General features: G+C 50.0%; 1 protein-coding gene across 8 annotated transcripts in view; it reads left to right on the forward strand.

Moving 5' to 3' along the window:
• Positions 1 to 871: 871 nt before the first annotated feature.
• ldlrap1b (low density lipoprotein receptor adaptor protein 1b) overlaps positions 872 to 19,887 on the forward strand; it is a 48,567-nt gene continuing 29,551 nt past the window's right edge. The window contains exons 1-5 of one of the 8 annotated variants that reach the window (XM_035531821.2): positions 872 to 1,118; positions 8,839 to 8,981; positions 9,346 to 9,458; positions 10,739 to 10,853; positions 11,289 to 11,394. In XM_035531821.2, the coding sequence (XP_035387714.1) occupies positions 1,034 to 1,118; positions 8,839 to 8,981; positions 9,346 to 9,458; positions 10,739 to 10,853; positions 11,289 to 11,394 (562 nt within the window). In that variant the 5' untranslated portion in view covers positions 872 to 1,033. Of the gene's footprint in view, positions 1,119 to 8,838; positions 8,982 to 9,345; positions 9,459 to 10,738; positions 10,854 to 11,288; positions 11,426 to 19,887 lie in introns of all 8 variants that reach the window. The other 7 variants (XM_081724364.1, XM_081724363.1, XM_035531819.2 and 4 more) reach the window with 7 other exon arrangements.

Raw genomic sequence — 19,887 nt, forward strand, 5'->3', positions numbered from 1 at the left:
AAGCATGAACAACTTGCCCAGTGATGTCCTGTGATATAAATAGGTTCAAATGGATTACTTTTTTTTATCCTGACCACATGCTGCTGCATTGGTTGTTTCATAGAGGTTGAACTGCATCAAACGAGTCATCGGAGCAGAGAAGAGAGCTTTGCCTGGGGGTGTTTCCTGAGTAAAATCAAAGGCTATCTGCAGCAACTGATCCAGTTCAGAGGTAGAACTGTAAAGATGCCTGAAAATAGAGAGACAGCATTCACACTATCTCTCTCTCTCTCTCTCTCTCTCTCTCTCTCTCTCTCTGTGTGTGTGTGTGTGTGTCTTCCTTCTCCACAGGAAGCTTTGCAAGAGTTTATCATTCCGGGCAGGTTTCTCCAACCTGTTATGCAACATGTCATGTCCAGTCTGTCAGAAAGCAACTATAAAAAGGGTCTTACTCACAAGCATACTCAAATAATAGCCTCTTTCTTCTGGGGACTCTTGTGGCTTTGTCTGCGCTGGAAAATCATTCATGACATGAATGATTCATGATAAAAAAAAAAAAAAAAGTTAAGTGGAAGACATTTACACTTTAAAATTCTTCTGATCCATAAAGCATGTTTGAAACAACAGCAGCCAATAGTCACAACGTTGTATTTATTGGTTATTTTACTCTAAGGATAATGACTTTTAAGATACTCTCAAATTGAACTTTTTGCCCATTATTGTCTATTTTCCCCACTATTTGCTGTCAAACTCGTCACACGGTGTCGCGCTCAATCCACACCCACGCCAGCACTGTACACGCGTGCCGTGGTTTCAGCGCTCACGTCATGACATATTCTGTTTAATTTACAAACGTAACCCCGCCCTCCCTGTCCAACATGATCATCCGTCCACCATGAATTTTCTTCAAAAAACAAAAAGGGAAGAAAATTTAGCTACATGCCAAACTCACAAGCTCTTCTAGAGGGTGGACCATCGGGGCAGACGCTGCGAGACACTGTCGATGAGAGCTAGAGATCTGTGGGCTCTGTCCACGCATTAAGGATTACAAATTATGGATGCTTTGATATCGGCAGGACGGGCAATAATCCGGAGTCCTAGTATCGCGAAACCGTCTTGGAGTTCTGGAAAACATAAGAGTGAGTGCACGTCTCTGTAGCTAGTTAGCTATCTTAATGTTCCTAAACTATGAGTTGTCATGAGACGTCCGCCACAGTAACTACGATAGAAAGTATGAAAGAAGTTCTCTTTGAACGGTGTTTTCTTTTTCGTCCAGAATACTCAGTTTAGCTACTTCACCTGGTTAATGAAGTAACAAAGTTACGTTAACAGCCAGTTAGTTGACGCTGGCTAACCGGACATAAATGTCCCTTTTGTATTTTTTAACTTTACGGTTTGACTAGCTAGTTAAGATAACTAAGCTAACTAGTTAGCCAGTAAAGTGCACACACTGGCCTATACCCGCTTACATTGTCTTGGTGAAGTTGGGAGATAACGTAGATACTCGGTGTTATGTGAAAGTACATTAAACTGTACATTAATCTGTAGTCTTGAGTAAAAAAAATGCGGCACATTGCTACGCTTCATCGTGTCTCTAAAGGCTTAGTTAGCCAACCGTTAGCTAACCTAGCTGGCTAGCTAACCTAGCTAAGAGCAGTAACTGACGTTTCGCACGCTAAACTCCTGTCATAAACTTATTTAAACTCCTATAAACTTAAATATTGGCTTTATATTAGAAACGTTTACTTAACTAACTACTTCCAAGAGGTGTAACTAACCGTCTTAACCTAGCTAGGTGTGGTGTTAACTGGCCAACTAACGTTACTAATCTAGCGAGGTTACTTTCTTGTAAATAATTAATTACTCATATATATTGCTGAAGATCGGATACATTTCTTAAGATCAAGTTACCCTGACGTTTTTAATTAGACAGATGGATTGCTAACGGATGATTTGGTTTAAGCCAAATTGAATTGATCACTCTTAGTTTGGATTTCATTGCTCTGTGATCAGACTAATTACGCTCAGTGGTTTGTCAAACTGGATGTAGTCCTGTGTTTATTGATCTGTTGATCTCGTCAGGTCACCGGCAAGAATGCTTGTCTTGCAACTTTTTCGAGAAAACGCTTTAAATGTTCATGGGTGAAGCATGCAGCACATCTGGCGGGAACTGGAAATGAATTGTCAGCTTGACTCTAGCATAATGTGTTTTGAAATGTCAAATAACTGCAGAATTTTGTAGTTAAACAGAACAAATGTTTACTGTCATTTTTAAAAAAATGTTTCAACTGATGCTTTTCTAACTCTTTAAAACGTTAATTAAAAAAAAGTATCACTTTGGTTCCGATTCGGACCGCTTGCTGGGCTACCAGCACCGCTCTGTGCACCTTGACTGTTACCTTAGGTTTCATGGCATCGGTTCTGCTTGCAGTGCGTGTACTGCTGGGCCACAATGATTGCACAGTACCCTGTATAAAATTATATATTTTATGTGGGAGTATATGTTTTTCTTTCTTATTTATGACCTTCTACATTTGTTCAGATTTCTTTTATTATTATAATGGATGTTTGACATACGAAAGGCCTTAAAATACCCACTGACAGCAACCAACCCCTATTGTGTAACCAGTGAGTCAATACAGCGATCGGTTTGGGAAAACTGTCAGGCTTGTTGCTGCTGCTGTAAGATGCTGCCTGTCCCATGGGATTCTGCAGAAACTTTGATCTCCAGCTCAGCGTGTTCCTGACAGCAGCGCGCGGGCAGTCAGCTGGTTTTCACAAAAAGAAGCTTCACCCTTTTGTTTAGGAAACACCACGCGCAATGCCATACCCTTTTCCACACACCGAAAGCCGTTGGTGGCCGGCCAAACTGTTGCACTGCTCGTGGCAGTATGATGGGCCATTAGATGTTTTGTTTATGTTCTCTTGCTTTGGTTGTTGAGGTCAGCTTTTTAAAGAGAATTGCTACTGGTTCCTGAACTCTTCTGGAATGAGGGATGGACAGAAGCCAGTGCCCAGCTAGTGTCATCTACAAGTATGCAGCATACACTGTAAACAGGAAACTGTGATGGCGTGTAGAACATACACTGTAAACAGGATACTTGTTAGAGTATACAGCATACACTGTAAAAAGGAAACTGCTAGAATCTAAAGCATACACTTCCCAACTTCCCAAGTGTTGTTACTGCATGAAGAGATCTAATATTCTTGTGTTGCCATGTGTAGGTGAGGTTGGGTTGGCTTGTATAGATGCCATCATGTTGGCTTGCCCAATTGTGTGTCTTTGTGGTGCTCCAGCCACTGGTGTTGGCAAGGCAACAGTGCAGCTCACACTAGCTATACTCTGCCACTTTAAAAGGTAGTATCACACCACAGATGCTCACAGCTTGAAGAACACCTGGTATCACTACCTCCTCACAGTTCAACTGCTGTTCCCGGCTCCCACAGCTGTGTCATGGTGCCTGAGAGCTCTTGGTGAAAGGTCCATTTGTGTATATCAGACTGCTGTCTAGCTGTCTGCTTTGTAGCTGTGTTGAGAGTCCAGATTCCTTTGATTCACATGATTTGGATTAAACATAAGACACAGAGTTTTTGTCACCAATTGCAATATTACTCTTATCCTGTTTACAGTGTATGCTGTATACACTAGTAGTGCTTCCTGCAGGAAAAAAAGTATTGTTCCACAAAAGGGAATCAGATAATTTTAATAACTCATTTTGGATTTTTTTTTTAAAAAGTCCAAGCCTAACTGGCAGTGTGTGAACTTGATGTTGAGGCTATTCACATTCTTCACCAATCGAGTGCCAATCAGATTTAATTCTTATATTTAAACAAGGGCACTTATTGGGCCAGGCTCTGTAAGTCAGAGGACTGGCATCAATCCGCTTCTGGCAGTGTGACGTGACAAAAGCATTAAAGGCGGATCCTAGTCTCAGACTAACTCTAGGATAAAAATAATTTCCAATAGTGATTCTTCACGGGCACTATGATTTAGTCCAGGTCTAGTCCATGTCTGCTAAACCAGCCCTAAGATTAAGCAGAGTAGGCTACAGACCAGGTCTAACCCATGCTCAGGACCAGGACCAGTTATGGACTTCCTGAGTGTTTGGTAATGAGTAGTTAAACATATGATGATGCTGTGTTAACCGACTGGGCCAGTGGGAAACCACAAAGTAAGACATGTCCCATGTGGCATATGTGACCACAGGATACAGGTACAACAAGCTATTACCAAGAAATCAAACTTTGTAAAAGAGAGCACTGTCGTTAATGTCAAGGAAAACAGCTGTTTTATAAACAGAATGTTTCAGGTGTGTATTAATTAATTAATAGTTTAGTTACATAAAGGATAAGTTTTTGTCTTTGTTGATTCCTTTTAAATAAAATGTCTCACAGCCTCATTCTCAGTCCAACCTGTATTTCATGTGAGGGTGGGATTTATGATTTATGGCCCAAACACCATATTATATGCCATGACAAAGTAGTAGAGTCTTGATATTAACACTTATCTAAAACCCATGAGAGCAATACAGATTTTATAGCTTCACACCTTCCCAGCTTGATAGAATTAGCATGAACAGATATTCTATAGCTGTGTTTAGGGTTTTGTTTCAGTTGATTAGGTTTATTATTTATTTGCACCAGACTAAGCTAACCTAAGCTTTAGAAAATATTTTGTAGTATATATCTGCATGATGCATTACATATATTTGCTCCTTTTTCTCAAAAGTGATAGTATGGACTAAACTGCCCATAAGGTTGACGTGTCCAGTAGTTCAATAACAGAAATAAATTATTTCCATAAGCAGAGTAATGTTAACATTTTAAGGGTCACATGTCAGATGTCTTCCCTGCTTCTTGATGGTTCTTCTTAGATCTGTTCATGCACACTTTACCATAGACCCTAGTGGGAAAGTCTAAAGCCAGAACAGCACTTCCTGCAGCTGCACGCATCTTATGTTGAGTTGCTCTGTGCTTAGCTTCATGGAACTGATTCTGGTTTTCATGTAAGGCCTTATGCAAAACATCCTTCTCCCTTCTCATACCATGAGATTGTTATTTATGTCTGCAAATGCTAAAGATAAATTTGACTTTGTGGCAGTTGTATAGCCTGGAGCAATCTTGTATCTTGCGTGTGTGTGTTTGTATATGTCCAAGTGCTGACCATATGGGGGCTATTTACAGCAACTATTCACCTTTAGAATCCCATTAAAACAACAAACTCTTTGTAGAGACTATTCACAGGTACTGTAAGTGTATTGACTTTCTGCTGTCTCCTCTGCAGTGTTTCTCTGGTCCCTTTCTCTTGACTGTTAGTCTTCAGCCATACCTACAGCACCATCATTCCACTGGCTGTGGCTGTAGAAAGTGTCTGGTTTCAGGTTGATGCAACTCAGTGAGTTTTGCTCCAGTATGCTGCTAATGCACTAATGTTTAAACCCTCAGTGTGGTGTGTTTCACTGTGGCGCCCCTCCTCTGGGTAACAGGTTGTCTGGACCTTTGGCCTCTGAGCTTATTCATGCACATCACCACATTTAGACCCATGTAGAGCTGTGAGGTATGGACCACAATATTGTGCAGTGATTATACTACTACATATTATGATTACAACATCCTATATTAATACACTCAGATGTAGTGATATAAGCAAACATTGGCCTGTTGAATTTTTAATATACGGTGCTTTAGTGATGTGAGCTGGGTAAAGACTAGATGTGTTCTTTCAACCAAAATGATTGGTCAGGACGCTCACAGAACAACAAAAATCTGTGATTTGGTATATGCCTCATTTGAATATTACCATGTTAGTATTGCACAGGGTAATGTTGTCTTTTTTTGTAGAGTCCTGGGCTAATGGATGTCATCTGAATCATGTAGGCTTTCACTCTGTTCTGCAAGGGTTGTGTCTGCCATTCCCAAGTAAACAACCAATTCTGTATGTGGGCTTCACTGAAAACCTCCCCAACTTTGGCTGTTCTCTTTCATCGGTTTCCTCTTTCATCTTTGTGCCCAGTATTACTGCATTTACTACATCTGTTTGCCATCATGAGCTGACTGCTTTAGATGGGTGTGTCTTTTCCTGCAGCACACAGAGGGTGGAGTCAAATGCAACAGGTTACTGAGGGGATAAGGACAAAGTGGAAGTATGTATTATAATGCATTCTGTAGAGTATGTAGTAAGAACTGGGAAACTAAAAAATAAGAGTTTCGTTTCCTGTTCTGACATCTGTTCAAATTAAAAGTGGCCCGATCGCTCATCCTCACTATGGAAAACTGTTTCTCAGTAATTCCTTCCTTGTTGTATCTTATGTGTGTGAGGGTGCATTTATGCAGTATCAAGTTGTCCAGAGCTCAGAGGAGCATTGTGTTTTGTACTGGTGGGAGAGGGAGATATGCATGTGGGCTAATGAGTGTTCTGGATAGACAAAGCCTCATTCACTATCACCTGTTCTAACCCAGTGCGCAGAAACAATCCTCACATCCACATCCCCCCCGCCCCCTTAAGCAGCGCTTAAGACGAGCGCTTAAGACCCACGGAGAGGCTTATTTTATAATTGTGGAGCAGGACTGTAACAGGAGGAGTTGTGGTAGGGGTCGTGTATAGGGCACTGCAACCTAATCTTATTGACATTTAAAGTTAACCTTCAGAATGAAAGAAGCCATTACGCTCTGCCTTCTACTTCTGATGCAGATGTCAGTCTGGGACATGGTTACCTCAGAATGGGGAACATTCTATCAGGGGAAATCGGATCTGGCTCAGCGAGGTTGTTTCTGTTTATGTCAGCGACTCTGGTGGATGTGGAGCAGGCTCAGTTCCAAATTGTCTGCACCAGCTGCTCCCGCCGTGGCCGAGGAAGGAAGGGTCAGCCAACGTGCACCCGAACACACTCTACAGCCAGCATGCCGCACCTGAGTGCATATGCTACATCCAGTGTCCCGCACCTGAGCGCATATGCTACAGCCAGCTAGCTGCACCTGAACTGTAGACTGCCTTCTCATTCTGTGGTTGATAGATAATCTCCTCCTGACTGACTAACAAACTCGGTCACGGAACTGCGTGCCTTAAACAGTAAAGTGTACCAGGGGTTTTAACTTAGACTGCTGACACACACATAATGTCGCTGCTTCAGTCACTGGGTCTTCAGAGGCAACAGATACAGGACAGAAGCGCTGCTACCATAATGCAGTCAAACAGAAAAGGAAGAGATGGATAGAGAGGGAGAGAGTATTTTATTTTTCCCCAAGGGGAGATGAGGGTTGCTGACTGAAACCCAGATTCAGTAGACCACATTCTCGTCTTTTACCGAATGACGGGGGAACCTACAGCCAGTGGTGGTGATGATGGACAGGGCTCTTAAAGGGTCTGCATACCTATTTTGGCCTCTGTATTTCCAAGTATTTCCAGGCACTTCCAATCTCAATATTCTGAGTTATGCTGTTAGCTTTGGTGGTCTGAATAACAGTTAGCATTAGGCTGACTTCTGTTATTATGTTGCCCCAGAATCAGATTGCAACTTCCAAGGATGAACATTTCAGAACATTTTTATGGACAAATAAATGAGTGACTCATTGCATATTAATAGCAGTACTATAATCCTCTGTAGTCTTTGTGAATTGTAACAGAACAGTACCAGGAAGTTGTAAAAAAAGAAATTTGAAAGTTGAGGCATCAGTTTGCTGGGGGGTTGTTCATGCACTAATAATTTCAGATCAGAACATTTGTCTGTGACAAGTTCACCTAAAAATCAAATTGTTCTGTGTGTCCCAATTCAGTCTGATCTGCCTGTCAGAGATTGAGAGAAGGATAAGATGGGAGGGAGAAGTGTTTTTGAAATGCTGCAGAAACTACTTTCCAAGACATTAAGGTGGCTTTTTATCTTTGACAGTGTAGTAAGGTCAAACCGTTTTTCCAGTTCAGCATGGTCAGTGCAGGCATTCTGTGTTCTGGGATTTGTTAGTGCACTGTAGATCAGTCGGAATGTGTCTTTGCACTTGCAAGATCTTTTTTGTAAACTGAAGTTTTCACAATGCTTGTAGTGAAAAATGCACAAATGCACAGTACATAGAAATGTATGGGTTGCTGTGACAATGGTTTGGGCTCCTATCTTCCACTGGCAGATTACCTAGGCTGAAGCAGCTCCTGTAGTTCCGTACTACGTCTGCAGCCTTTACTAAGGTATACAGCTACCGCTGTCAAATCCACCTGCTCAATCAAAACAGTCCTGTGCAAACTTGATCTGCTGCTGCCTCATAGTTCATGACTCCCAACTAAACTAAGTACAACTAATCAGTACACACTGTGCCATGTGTGAACTGATTGCTTGTACCTAACTGTATTTATCAGAATGTGCTTAAGGGTGATGGGGTTGCACAGCACACGTGTTGGGTTGGTTTGATGGAGTGTGTTTCGGGGTGGGTCAGGTTACTTTATATGAACATGAAGGGATAGTGGTGGCTCAGTGGTTAGGGAGATTGGCTTGTGATTGGGAGGTTGCTGGTTCAAACCCTGCCACTGCCGAGTTGCCACTGTTGGGCCCCTGAGCAAGACCCTTAACCCTCAGTTGCTTCTGTCTAGGGTTGGGTTGCCTGGCAGTATCCTAGCCCACACCTGTCGCTGGCGTTGATGGTGTGGCAGTCAGCAGTCTGTTCTACTCTGTTCTTCTGTGTTTGATGGAGATGGCTTTGTTGTGATTCAAGGAAAATGTGTTTGAAATACAGATTGTACATTTATAGAAGTGAAATATGCAGGGCAAAAGCACATTTGGGTCATTGGCAGTTAGAGGTAAAGTCTTGCCTCCCATTTGTGTGTGTGCGTGCGCGCGATTGATTGATTGATTTTAATCCTCTTTGTCTCCACAGAGCTCCCAGAGAACTGGACGGACACCAGGGAAACGTTGCTGGAGGGGATGGCCTTCCAGCTCCGGTATCTGGGTGTGACACTCGTGGAAGAGCCAAAAGGCGAAGAGCTGTCTGCTGCGGCTGTCAAGAGGATCGTCGCTACGGTGAGCTCCCCATGGAAACTAACACACACGATGGCAATCAGCTGATGGGGTGTGGATGCTGTTTTGTTTGGCAGTCTTTTACAGGGTTGAGAGCAGCATGCGTGTTTTGGTCATTTGAGCTTTGACTGTTTTGGTTTTGCGTGTGTAAATGTGTAAAGTATAGCGAGTTGTGAATAAGAGGCAGTTGTCTTTATAAACGTGCAAGAACACAGCACTTCTGGCTAATGGAATCAGATTAGCATCAACCTTCTCACTGAGTCAAGCCAGAGAACAAACTAGAGACTAAACACAATGATTAATAACACCTCTCACCCTCTATCTTTCTCCCTCCCTTCCTTTGTGTGTGCCTCTCTCTCTCTCTCAGGCCAAAGCCAGTGGGAGGAAGCTACAGAAAGTCACATTAAAGGTCTCTCCAAGAGGGATCATGTTGTATGATAGTGCATCAGATCAGCTGATAGAAAACATCTCTATTTACAGGTCAGAGACAACCCCCCAATCTCTGTCTCTGTCTCTCTCTCACTCTCTCTCACTCTTCCTCCTTCCTGCTCATCTTATAGGCACATAGCAGTTGGCTTCCATTGTTCCAGTTAAGGGTTACACTCTCATAGTGTTACACTCTCATACCTGCAAGGATTAAACACACTGGGATCTGTTTACCTCTAATCTAGTGTGTTGGGTCAGAATTGGTGGGGTGGCATGAGGGCTCTTCCTGCAAAAGTGTGGAACTGTCAGACTGGGGGCAATAGTGGAGTAGAGACACTGGATCCTCTGAATTATGAGATCCATCATCTGGGTTGTCACACTGCAGTGTTCTACAGGTTCACAGCTTGATGCTTTCAGCTCCTGTAGTTAAATATCCAATGAAATATTTCTTACCAACTAAACTAAATCCAACTAATCAGTAAACAGAGACATGGGTGAACTGATTGGTTTAACCTATTTATACTGGTCTGAATGTGCTGCTGAAGTCAGCAGCTGTTGATGGTTGAAAATGTGAAAATTAAAAACTAGTGATCTACAGTCTGCGCCAGCTAATTCATTAATTCATTATGTTCGGCTCTAGGGTCATAGGGTCAGCTCTAGGGTTCTGCAGCCAAGCGAGTTTCTGGGAGCACAGTGAGTAAGCAAGTGTTCAGAGAATCACCACCCATTAGAGAGTCACATAATCTACACACACACACACTCACACCCACACGCAGTTTCTTGGAATGCAGTGATGCATGAGAGAGCAAAACACAGCTGTGCACAAGTGCCACAACACAAGCAGGGTGTGAAGTCATCATCTGCAAACATGTATGTGTGTGTGATTTGTCTCACTGGGTGTGGAATAGAAATTGCAAGGTTAAAACCATGACTGGAGAGCTTAGCAGGTCTTGTCTTGTGGAAACTGCAAAGCTCTGTTTAGCTCTGAGGCAGGTCTCATGCAGTGTAGGAATGGCCTCGGTATGGATGTGGACTATATGTGGGAGTGGTCTCAGTATTATAGTGGCCTCTGTGTGGGAATGGCCTCTATGTGGGTGTGGTCTCATTATTATAGTGGTCTCTGTGTGGGAGTGGCCTCTATGTGGGTGTGGTCTCATTATTATAGTGGCCTCTGTGTGGGCGTGGCCTCTATGTAGGCGTGGTCTCGGTATTATAGTGGCATCTGTGTGGGAGAGGCCTCTATATGGAAATGGTCTCAGTACTATAATGGCCTTTGTTTGGGAGTGGTTTCTGCTCTCATGCCTCTGTGCCCCCCTGTTCTGTTAACTCTGTAGGATATCCTACTGCACAGCTGATAAGATGCATGATAAAGTGTTTGCGTACATCGCTCAGAGCCAGCACAATGAGACACTGGAGTGTCATGCCTTCCTCTGCACCAAAAAGAAAATGGTGAGTTTTTTCTTTGTGTGTATGTGTGTGTCTGTGAGTGGGTGTGTGTATATATGGGTGTAAGTATGTTTGTGTGTGCATGTCTACAGGGTTTCATGGGGGTATGGTTGTGTAAGTATGTGTGTGTGTATGCAGTTGCTTGTTTGTGTGTATATCTGTATGCGTGTGTGTGATCTCTGATGTGATGTTTATATTGATACTCCCTTTCCTTCCACTTACTAGTTTAACTGTGAAGCTGAACTTCCTCTGACAGAGAGATGAGGAAGAACTTGAGGATCACTACTAAGTGATTTTCTCTCTGTCTCCCTTTTTCTTTTGTTAAATGTCTGACTGTCTCACTTTTTTTTTTTTTTTTTTTTTTTTCCTCCTGTCTCTCCTGGTCTCCCTCTCTCTTTCTCTCCTCTTCCCCTTTCTTCCCTCCCTTCTGTCTGTCAGGCTCAGGCAGTGACGTTAACAGTTGCACAAGCCTTCAGGGTGGCGTTTGAATTCTGGCAGGCTGCCAAAGAAGAAGGTACGCCAAGGTACTTTGTTAATAAAGAAGGTACGCTCTGCTTGGTTGAACTCCATACCAGGCAAGTGATGGACATCCCAGTGTGTCTTCTGCCTCACAGTTGTATGACTTTAGTTACTGCCATTTCTAGGAGGGAGAGAGAGAGAGAGAGGATGAGGGAGAGCGAGGATGAGGGAGAGCGAGGATGAGGGAGAGCGAGGATGAGGGAGAGCGAGGATGAGGGAGAGCGAGGATGAGGGAGAGCGAGGATGAGGGAGAGCGAGGATGAGGGGGAGCGAGGATGAGGGGGAGAGAGGGAGGGAGAGCGAGGGATGAGGGAGAGCGAGGATGAGGGGGAGAGAGGATGAGGGAGGGAGAGAGGATGAGGGAGAGGGAGGGAGGGAGGAGGATGAGGGAGAGGGGGGGAGAGAGAGGATGAGGGAGAGACGGAGAGAGAGAGGATGAGGGAGGGAGAGAGAGAGGATGAGGGAGAAGGATGAGGGAGGGAGAGGGAGAGAGGATGAGGGAGGGAGAGGAGAGAGGATGAGGGAGGGAGAGGGAGAGAGGATGAGGGAGGGAGAGAGGATGAGGGAGGGAGAGAGGATGAGGGAGGGAGAGAGGATGAGGGAGGGAGAGGGAGAGAGGATGAGGGAGGGGAGAGAGAGGAGAGGGAGAGAGAGAGAGGATGAGGGAGGGAGAGGATGAGGGAGAGGGGGGGAGAGAGAGGATGAGGGAGAGACGGAGAGAGAGAGGATGAGGGAGAGAGAGGGAGGGAGAGTGAGGGAGAGAGGATGAGGGAGGGAGAGGGAGAGAGGGAGGAGGGAGGGAGAGGGAGAGAGAGGAGGGAGGGAGGGAGAGGGAGAGAGGATGAGGGAGAGAGGAGAGAGGAGGAGGGAGGGAGAGAGAGGGAGGGAGAGAGGATGAGGGGGGAGGAGAGAGGGGAGAGAGAGAGGGAGAGGAGGGAGAGAGAGAGGGGAGAGAGAGAGGATGAGGGAGGAGAGAGAGAGAGGATGGGAGAGAGTGAGGGAGAGTGTGGGGAGAGAGAGAGGAGGAGGGGGAGAGAGGGGGGGAGGGAGAGAGAGGGAGTGAGGATGAGGTGAGAGGTATGTGGGTGGGGGGGGAGAGAGGATGAGGGAGAGAGAGGTTGAGGGATGGGGGGGAGAGGATGAGGGAGAGAGGAGAGAGGAAGGATGAGGGAGAGAGAGAGAGAGGGAGGAGAGAGGATGAGGAGAGGGGAGAGAGGATGAGGAAGAGGGGAGGGATGAGGGAGAGAGAGGATGAGGAGGGGGAGAGGATGAGGGAGAGAGGGATGAGGGAGGGGGAGAGAGGATGATGAGGAGAGAGAGGGAGAGAGAGAGGGATGAGGGAGGAGAGAGAGAGAGAGAGGGAGGGAGAGGGATGAGGGAGAGGGAGAGAGGATGAGGGAGAGGGAGAGAGGATGAGGGAGAGGAAGGATGAGGAGGGGAGAGAGGGATAGGGAGAGAGAGGATGAGGGAGGGGAAGGGATGAGGGAGAGAGAGGGAGAGAGAGAGGATGAGGGAGGGAGAGAGAGAGAGAGAGGGAGGGAGAGGGATGAGGGAGAGGGGAGAGAGGATGAGGGAGAGGGGAGAGAGGATGAGGAGAGAGAGAGGGAGGAGAGGATGAGGGAGAGGGGGAGAGAGGGAGAGGGAGGGAGAGGGAGAGAGAGGATGAGGGAGAGAGAGGGAGAGAGAGGATGAGGAGGGGGAGAGAGAGAGGGAGAGAGGATGAGGAGGGAGAGAGAGAGAGGATGAGGGAGGGAGAGAGAGAGAGGATGAGAGAGAGAGGATCGGAGAGAGAGGGAGAGAGAGAGGATGAGAGGGAGAGAGAGAGGATCGGGGAGAGAGAGGGAGGGGGATGAGGAGGGAGAGAGAGAGGATCGGAGAGAGAGAGGGAGAGAGAAGGGATGAGGGAGAGAGAGAGAGGAGGGAGAGAGAGAGAGGGAGGGAGAGGGAGAGAGGGATGAGAGAGAGGGATAGAGGATGAGGGAGAGGGGGGGAGAGAGAGAGGGAGAGGATGAGGAAGAGAGAGGATGAGGGAGGGGGAGAGAGGATGAGGGAAGAGGATGAGGGAGGGGGAGAGAGGGATGAGGGAGAGAGAGAGAGAGAGGATGAGGGAGGGAGAGAGAGAGAGAGAGAGAGAGGGAGGAGAGAGGATGAGGGAAGGGGAGAGAGGATGAGGAGAGGGGGAGAGAAGGGATGAGGGAGAGAGAGAGGAGGGAGAGGATGAGAGGGGGAGAGAGGGAGAGGAGGGAGAGGAGAGAGAGGATAGAGGGAGAGAGAGGAGAGAGAAGGATAGGAGGGAGAGAGAAGGAGAGGATGAGGGAGAGAGGGAGAGAGAGGGAGAGAGAGAGGATGAAGAGGAGGGAGAGAGAGAGAGAGGGGATGAGAGAGAGAGAGGATGGGAGAGAGAGGAGAGAGGGGGATGAGGAGGGAGAGAGAGAGAGAGGGATGGGAGAGAGGGAGAGAGAGAGGATGAGAGAGAGAGAGGAGGAGAGAGAGAGGAGGAGAGGAGAGAAGGATGAGGAGAGAGGGATAGAGGATGAGGAGGAGGAGAGAGAGAGGAGAGAGGATGAGGAAGAGAGGATGGGGAGGGAGGGATGGGGAGAGAGGATGGGGAGAGAGAGAGGGATGGGGGAGAGAGAGAGGAGGAGGAGGGAGAGGGATGAGGGAGGGAGAGAGAGAGAGAGAGAGAGGGAGGGAGAGGGATGAGGGAGAGAGGGAGAGAGAGAGGATGAGGGAGGAGAGAGAGAGAGAGAGAGAGAGAGGGAGGGAGAGAGGATGAGGAGAGGGGGAGAGAGGATGAGGGAGAGGAGAGGAAGAGGATGAGGGAGAGAGAGAGAGGGAGGAGAGGGGATAAGGGAGAGGGGGAGAGAGGGAGAGGGAGGGAGAGGAGAGAGAGAGGATGAGGAGAGAGGGAGAGAGAGAGGATGAGGAGGGGGAGAGAGAGAGGAGAGGGAGAGAGGATGAGGGAGGAGAGAGAGGGGGAGAGGATGAGAGGGAGAGAGAGAGGATGAGGGAGAGAGAGAGAGGATATGAGGGGAGAGGGAGGAGGGAGAGAGAGAGGGATGGGGAGAGAGAGAGAGGATGAGGGAGAGAGGGAGGGAGAGAGAGAGAGGATGAGGAGAGAGAGAGAGGATGAGGAGAGAGGGAGGAGGAGAGGAGAGAGAGGATGAGGAGGGAGAGAGGGATGAGAGAGAGAGAGGGAGGGAGGGAGAGAGAGAGCAGAGGAGAGGATGAGGGAGAGGGAGAGAGGGAGAGGGAGGGAGAGGGAGAGAGGATGAGGGAGAGAGAGAGGATGAGGGAGAGAGAGGGAGAGAGAGAGGATGAGGGAGGAGGAGAGGAGGGAGAGGGAGAGAGGGAGGGATGAGGGAGGGAGAGGATGAGGGAGAGAGAGGGAGAGAGAGGATGAGGGAGGGAGAGAGAGAGAGAGAGGATGAGGGGGGGAGAGGGAGGGAGAGGGAGAGGATGAGGAGGGAAGAGGGAGAGGATGAGGGAGGGAGAGGAAGGGAGGAGAGAAGGATGAGGAGAGGGGAGAGAGAGAGGGAGGGAGAGGGAGAGAGGATGAGGGAGAGAGAGAGGATGAGGGAGAGAGAGGGAGAGAGAGAGAGAGGATGAGGGAGGAGGAGAGAGGAGAGAGAGAGGATGAGGAGGAGAGGGAGAGAGAGAGGATGAGAGGGAGAGAGAGGGAGAGAGAGGATGAGGGAGAGGGAGAGAGGATGAGGGAGAGGGGGGAGGGAGAGGGAGAGGATGAGGGAGGGAGAGGGAGAGGGATGAGGAGGGAGGAGAGAGAGGGAGGAAGAGGATGAGGAGAGGGAGAGAGAGAGGGAGGGAGAGAGAGAGGATGAGAGAGAGAGAGAGGAGGGAGAAGGATGAGGAGGGAGAGAGAGAGGGAGGAGAGGGAGAGAGGGATGAGGGAGAGAGAGAGGGATGGGGAGGGAGAGAGAGGGAGAGGGAGAGGATGAGGGAGGGAGAGGATGAGAGGAGAGAGAGGATGAGGGAGGAGAGGGAGAGAGAGAGAGGATAAGGGGGGGAGAGAGGAGGGAGAGAGGGATGAGGGAGAGAGGGAGGGAGGGAGAGGAGGGAGAGGGATGAGGGAGAGAGAGGATGAGGGAGAGAGGAGAGAGAGGGAGGAGGAGGGAGGGAGAGAGGGAGGAGAGAGAGGGAGGGAGGGAGGGAGAGAGAGGAGGGAGGGGATGAGGAGAGGGAGGAGAGAGAGGGAGGGAGAGGGAGGAGAGGGGGGATGAGGGAGAGAAGGGGATGAGGGGAGAGGGAGGAGAGAGAGAGGATGAGGGAGAGAGAGGGAGGGAGAGAGGATGAGGAGAGGGGGAGAGAGAGGAGAGAGGGAGGGAGGGAGGGAGAGAGGATGAGGAGAGAGGGATGAGGGAGAGAGGGAGAGAGAGGAGGGAGGGAGGGAGAGAGGGAGAGAGAGAGGAGGAGGGAGGGAGAGAGAGAGGGAGAGAGGATGAGGAGAGGGGGAGAGAGAGAGGGAGGGAGAGGGAGAGAGGATGAGGGAGAAGGATGAGGGAGAGGAGGGAGAGAGAGAGAGGATGAGGAGAGAGAGAGGGAGGAGAAGGATGAGGAGGGAGAGAGAGAGAGAGGGAGGAGGGAGAGGGATGAGGGAGAGGGGGAGAGAGAGAGAGGGAGAGGGAGAGAGGGAGAGAGGATGAGGGAGAGAGAGAGGATGAGGAGGAGAGAGGGAGAGGAGAGAGGATGAGGGAGGGAGAGGATGGGGAGAGAGAGGGATGAGGGAGGAGAGAGAGGATAAGGGGAGAGGGAGGGAGGGGGATGAGAGGGAGGGAGGGGGAGAGGGAGGGATGAGGGAGAGAGGATAGGGAGGAAGGGAAGGGATGAGGAGGAGGAGAGAGAGGGAGGGAGAGAGAGGGATGAGGGAGGAGAGGGAGAGAGAGGAGGGAGGGGATGAGGGAGAGAGAGAGAGGAGGAGAGGGATGAGGGAGGGGGAGAGAGAGGGAGGGAGAGGGAGAGAGGATGAGGAGAGAGAGAGGATGAGGGAGGGGAGAGAGAGAGGAGGGAGAGAGGATGAGGAGGGAAGGATGGGGAGAGAGAGGATAGGGAGGAGAGAGAGAGAGGATGAGGGGGAGAGAGGAGGAGAGAGGATGAGGGAGAGAGGGAGGGAGGGAGAGGGAGAAGGATGAGGAGAGAGAGGATGAGGAGAGAGAGGAGAGAGGAGGAGGAGGGAGAGAGAGGAGAGAGAGAGAGGAGGAGGGAGGAGAGAGAGGGAGGGAGAGAGAGGATGAGAAGAGAGGAAGAGAGAGGGAGGGAGAGGGGAGAGAGGATAGGGAGAGAAGGGATGAGGGAGAGGGAGGAGGGAGAGAGAGAGGGATGAGGGAGAGAGAGAGAGAGGGAGGGAGGGATGAGGAGAGGGGGAGAGGGGGAGAGAGGGAGGGAGGGAGAGGGAGAGGATGAGGGAGAGAGAGAGGATGAGGAGAGAGAGGGAGAGAGAGAGAGGAGGAGGAGGGAAGAGGGAGAGAGAGAGAGAGGAGGAGGGAGAGAGAGAGAGGGAGGGAGAGAGGATGAGGGAGAGGGGGAGAGAGAGGAGGAGAGGGAGAGAGGGATGAGGGAAGAGAGGATGAGGAGAGGGAGGGAGAGAGAGGATGAGGGAGAGAGAGGGAGGGAGAGAGGATGAGGGAGAGGGGGAGAGAGAGAGAGGGAGGAGAGGGAGAGAGGGATGAGGGAGAGAGATGAGGAGAGAGAGGACGAGGGAGAGAGGATGAGGAGAGAGAGAGGATGAGGAGGGAGAGAGGGAGAGGGATGAGGAGGGAGAGGATAGGGAGAGAGAGGGAGAGAGAGGAGGAGGGAGGAGAGAAGGGAGGAGAGAGGATGAGGGAGAGAGAGGATGAGAGGGAGGAGGATGAGGAGAGGAGAGAGGAGAGGGAGGAGAGAGAGGATGAGAACGAGAGGGATGAGGGAGAGGGAGAGAGAGAGGGAGGAGGAGGAGAGAGGGATGAGGGAGAGAGAGGATGAGGGAGAGAGAGGGAGAGGGAGGGATGAGGAGGGAGAGGGATGAGGGAGAGAGAGGAGAGAGAGAGGGATGAGAGGAGAGAGAGAGAGGATAGGGGGAGAGAGGATGAGGAGAGAGAGGGAGGGAGGGGAGAGGGAGAAGAGGATGAGGAGAGAGAGGATGAGGGAGAGAGAGGGAGAGAGAGAGGAGGAGGGAGGAGAGAGAGGGAGAGAGAGAGAGAGGAGGAGGGAGGAGAGAGAGGAGGGAGAGGGATGGGGAGAGGGGGAGAGAGAGAGGGAGGGAGAGGAGAAGGATGAGGGAGAGAGAGGATGAGGGAGAGGGAGGGAGAGAGAGAGGATGAGGAGAGAGAGAGGAGGAGAGAGGATGAGGGAGAGGGAGAGAGAGAGGAGGGAGAGGGAGAGGATGAGGAGAGAGAGGATGAGGGAGAGAGAGAGAGGGGATGGGGAGAGAGGGATGAGGGAGAGAGAGGATGAGGGAGAGAGAGGATGAGGGAGAGAAGGATGAGGGAGGAGAGAGGGAGAGGATGAGGAGGAGGATGAGGAGAGGAAGGGAGAGAGGAGGAGGAGGGAGGAGAGAGAGGGAGGGAGAGGATGAGGAGGAAAGGATGAGGGAGAGAGAGAGGGATGAGGGAGGGAGGAGAGAGAGAGGATGAGGGAGAGAGGATGGGAAGAGGATGAGGAGAGAGAGAGGGAGGAGAGAGGATGAGGAGAGGAGGAGAGAGAGAGGGAGAGAGGAGAGAGGATGAGAGAGAGAGGATATGATGAGGAGAGGGAGGAGGGAGAGAGAAGAGGATGGGGGAGAGAGAGAGAGGGGAGGAGAGAGGATGAGGAGAGGGAGAGAGAGAGAGGGAGGGAGAGGAGAGAGAGGATGAGGAGAGAGGATGAGGAGAGAGAGGATGAGGAGAGGATGAGGAGAGAGAGGATGAGGAGGGAGAGAGAGAGGAGAGAGGGGATGAGGAGGGAGGAGATAGAGAGAGAGAGGAGAGAGGAGGAGGGAGGGAGAGAGGGAGGAGGGAGAGAAGGATGAGGAGAAGAGAGAGGATGAGAGAGGAGGAGAAGGGATGAGGAGAGGGAGAGAGGAGGGAGAGAGGATGAGGGAGAGAGAGAGAGGGAGGAGGATATGTGAAGAAGAGAGAGGAGAGAAGGAAAGATAAAGAAGGGACAAAAGAGAGAAAGAGAAGAGAGAGAGGAGAGAAGGGATGAGGGAGGAGGATGAGGAGAGAGAGGAGAGAGGATGAGGGAGGGAGAGAGAGAGAGAGAGGATAAGAGGAGAGAGGATGAGGGGAGAGAGGGAGGGAGGGAGAGGGAAAAGGGATGAGGGAGAGAGAGGATGAAAGGGAGAGAGAGGGAGGAGGAGGGAGGGAGAGAGGGAGAGAGAGAGGGAGGAGGGAGGGAGAGGGGAGAGAGAGAGGAGGAGGGAGGGAGAGAGAGAGGGAGGGAGAGAGGATGAGGGAGAGGGGGAGAGAGAGGGAGGAGAGGGAGAGAAGGGGATGGGGAGAGAGAGGATGAGGAGAGGGAGGGAGGAGAGAGAGAGGGATGAGGGAGAGAGGGAGGAGAGGATGAGGGAGGGAGAGAGAGGGAGGGAGAGGGAGAGGGGATGAGGAGAGAGGATGAGGGGAGAGAGGATGGGGAGAGAGGATGAGGGAGAGAGAGAGGGAGGGAGGAGAGGGATAAGGGAGAGGGAGAGAGAAGAGGAGGGAGAGGGAGAGGATGAGGAGAGAGGATGAGGAGGAGGGAGAGAGAGAGGATGAGGGAGAGAGAGGGAGGGAGAGGATGAGGAGAGAGGGGAGAGAAGAAGGAAAGAGAGAAAGAGAAAGGATGAGAGAGAGGATGAGGAGAGGATGAGGAGGAGAGGATGAGAGAGAGGATAGAGAGGAGAGAGGAGAGAGGAGAGAGGAGGAGGGAGAGGAGAGAGAGGGAGGAGAGAGGATGAGGGAGAGAGGATGAGGAGGGAGGAGAGAAGGGATGAGGGGGAGAGGGGGAGAGAGAGGGAGGAGAGAGAGGATGAGGGAGAGAGAGAGAGAGGAGGGAGAGGATGAGGGAGAGGAGAGAGAGGGAGGGAGAGGGAGAGAGGATGAGGGAGAGAGAGAGGATGAGGAGGGAGAGAGGGAGAGGGAGAGGATGAGGAGGGAGAGGATGAGGAGAGAGAGGAGAGGATGAGGAGAGAGAGAGGATGGGGGAGAGAGGATGAGGAGAGAGGGAGGGAGGGAGGGAGGGGATGAGGGAGAGGGGATGAGGGAGAGAGAGGGAGGGAGAGAGGGAGGAGGGAGGGAGAGAGAGAGGGAGAGAGAGAGGAGGGAGGGAGAGAGAGGGAGGGAGAGGATGAGGAGAGGGGGAGAGAGAGAGGGAGGGAGGAGGGAGAGGATGAGGGAGAGAGAGGATGAGGGAGAGGGAGGAAGAGGATGAGGGAGAGAGAGAGAGAGGGAGAGGATGAGGGAGAGGGGGAGAGAGAGAGAGGGAGGGAGAGGGAGAGAGGATGAGGGAGAGAGAGGATGAGGAGAGAGAGGATGAGGGAGAGAGAGGATGAGGGAGAGAGAGAGAGGAT

Source organism: Electrophorus electricus, chromosome 12 (genome assembly GCF_041902795.1).
Source record: "Electrophorus electricus isolate QZ-2024a chromosome 12, ASM4190279v1, whole genome shotgun sequence".
NCBI classification, from domain to species: Eukaryota; Metazoa; Chordata; class Actinopteri; order Gymnotiformes; family Gymnotidae; genus Electrophorus; species Electrophorus electricus.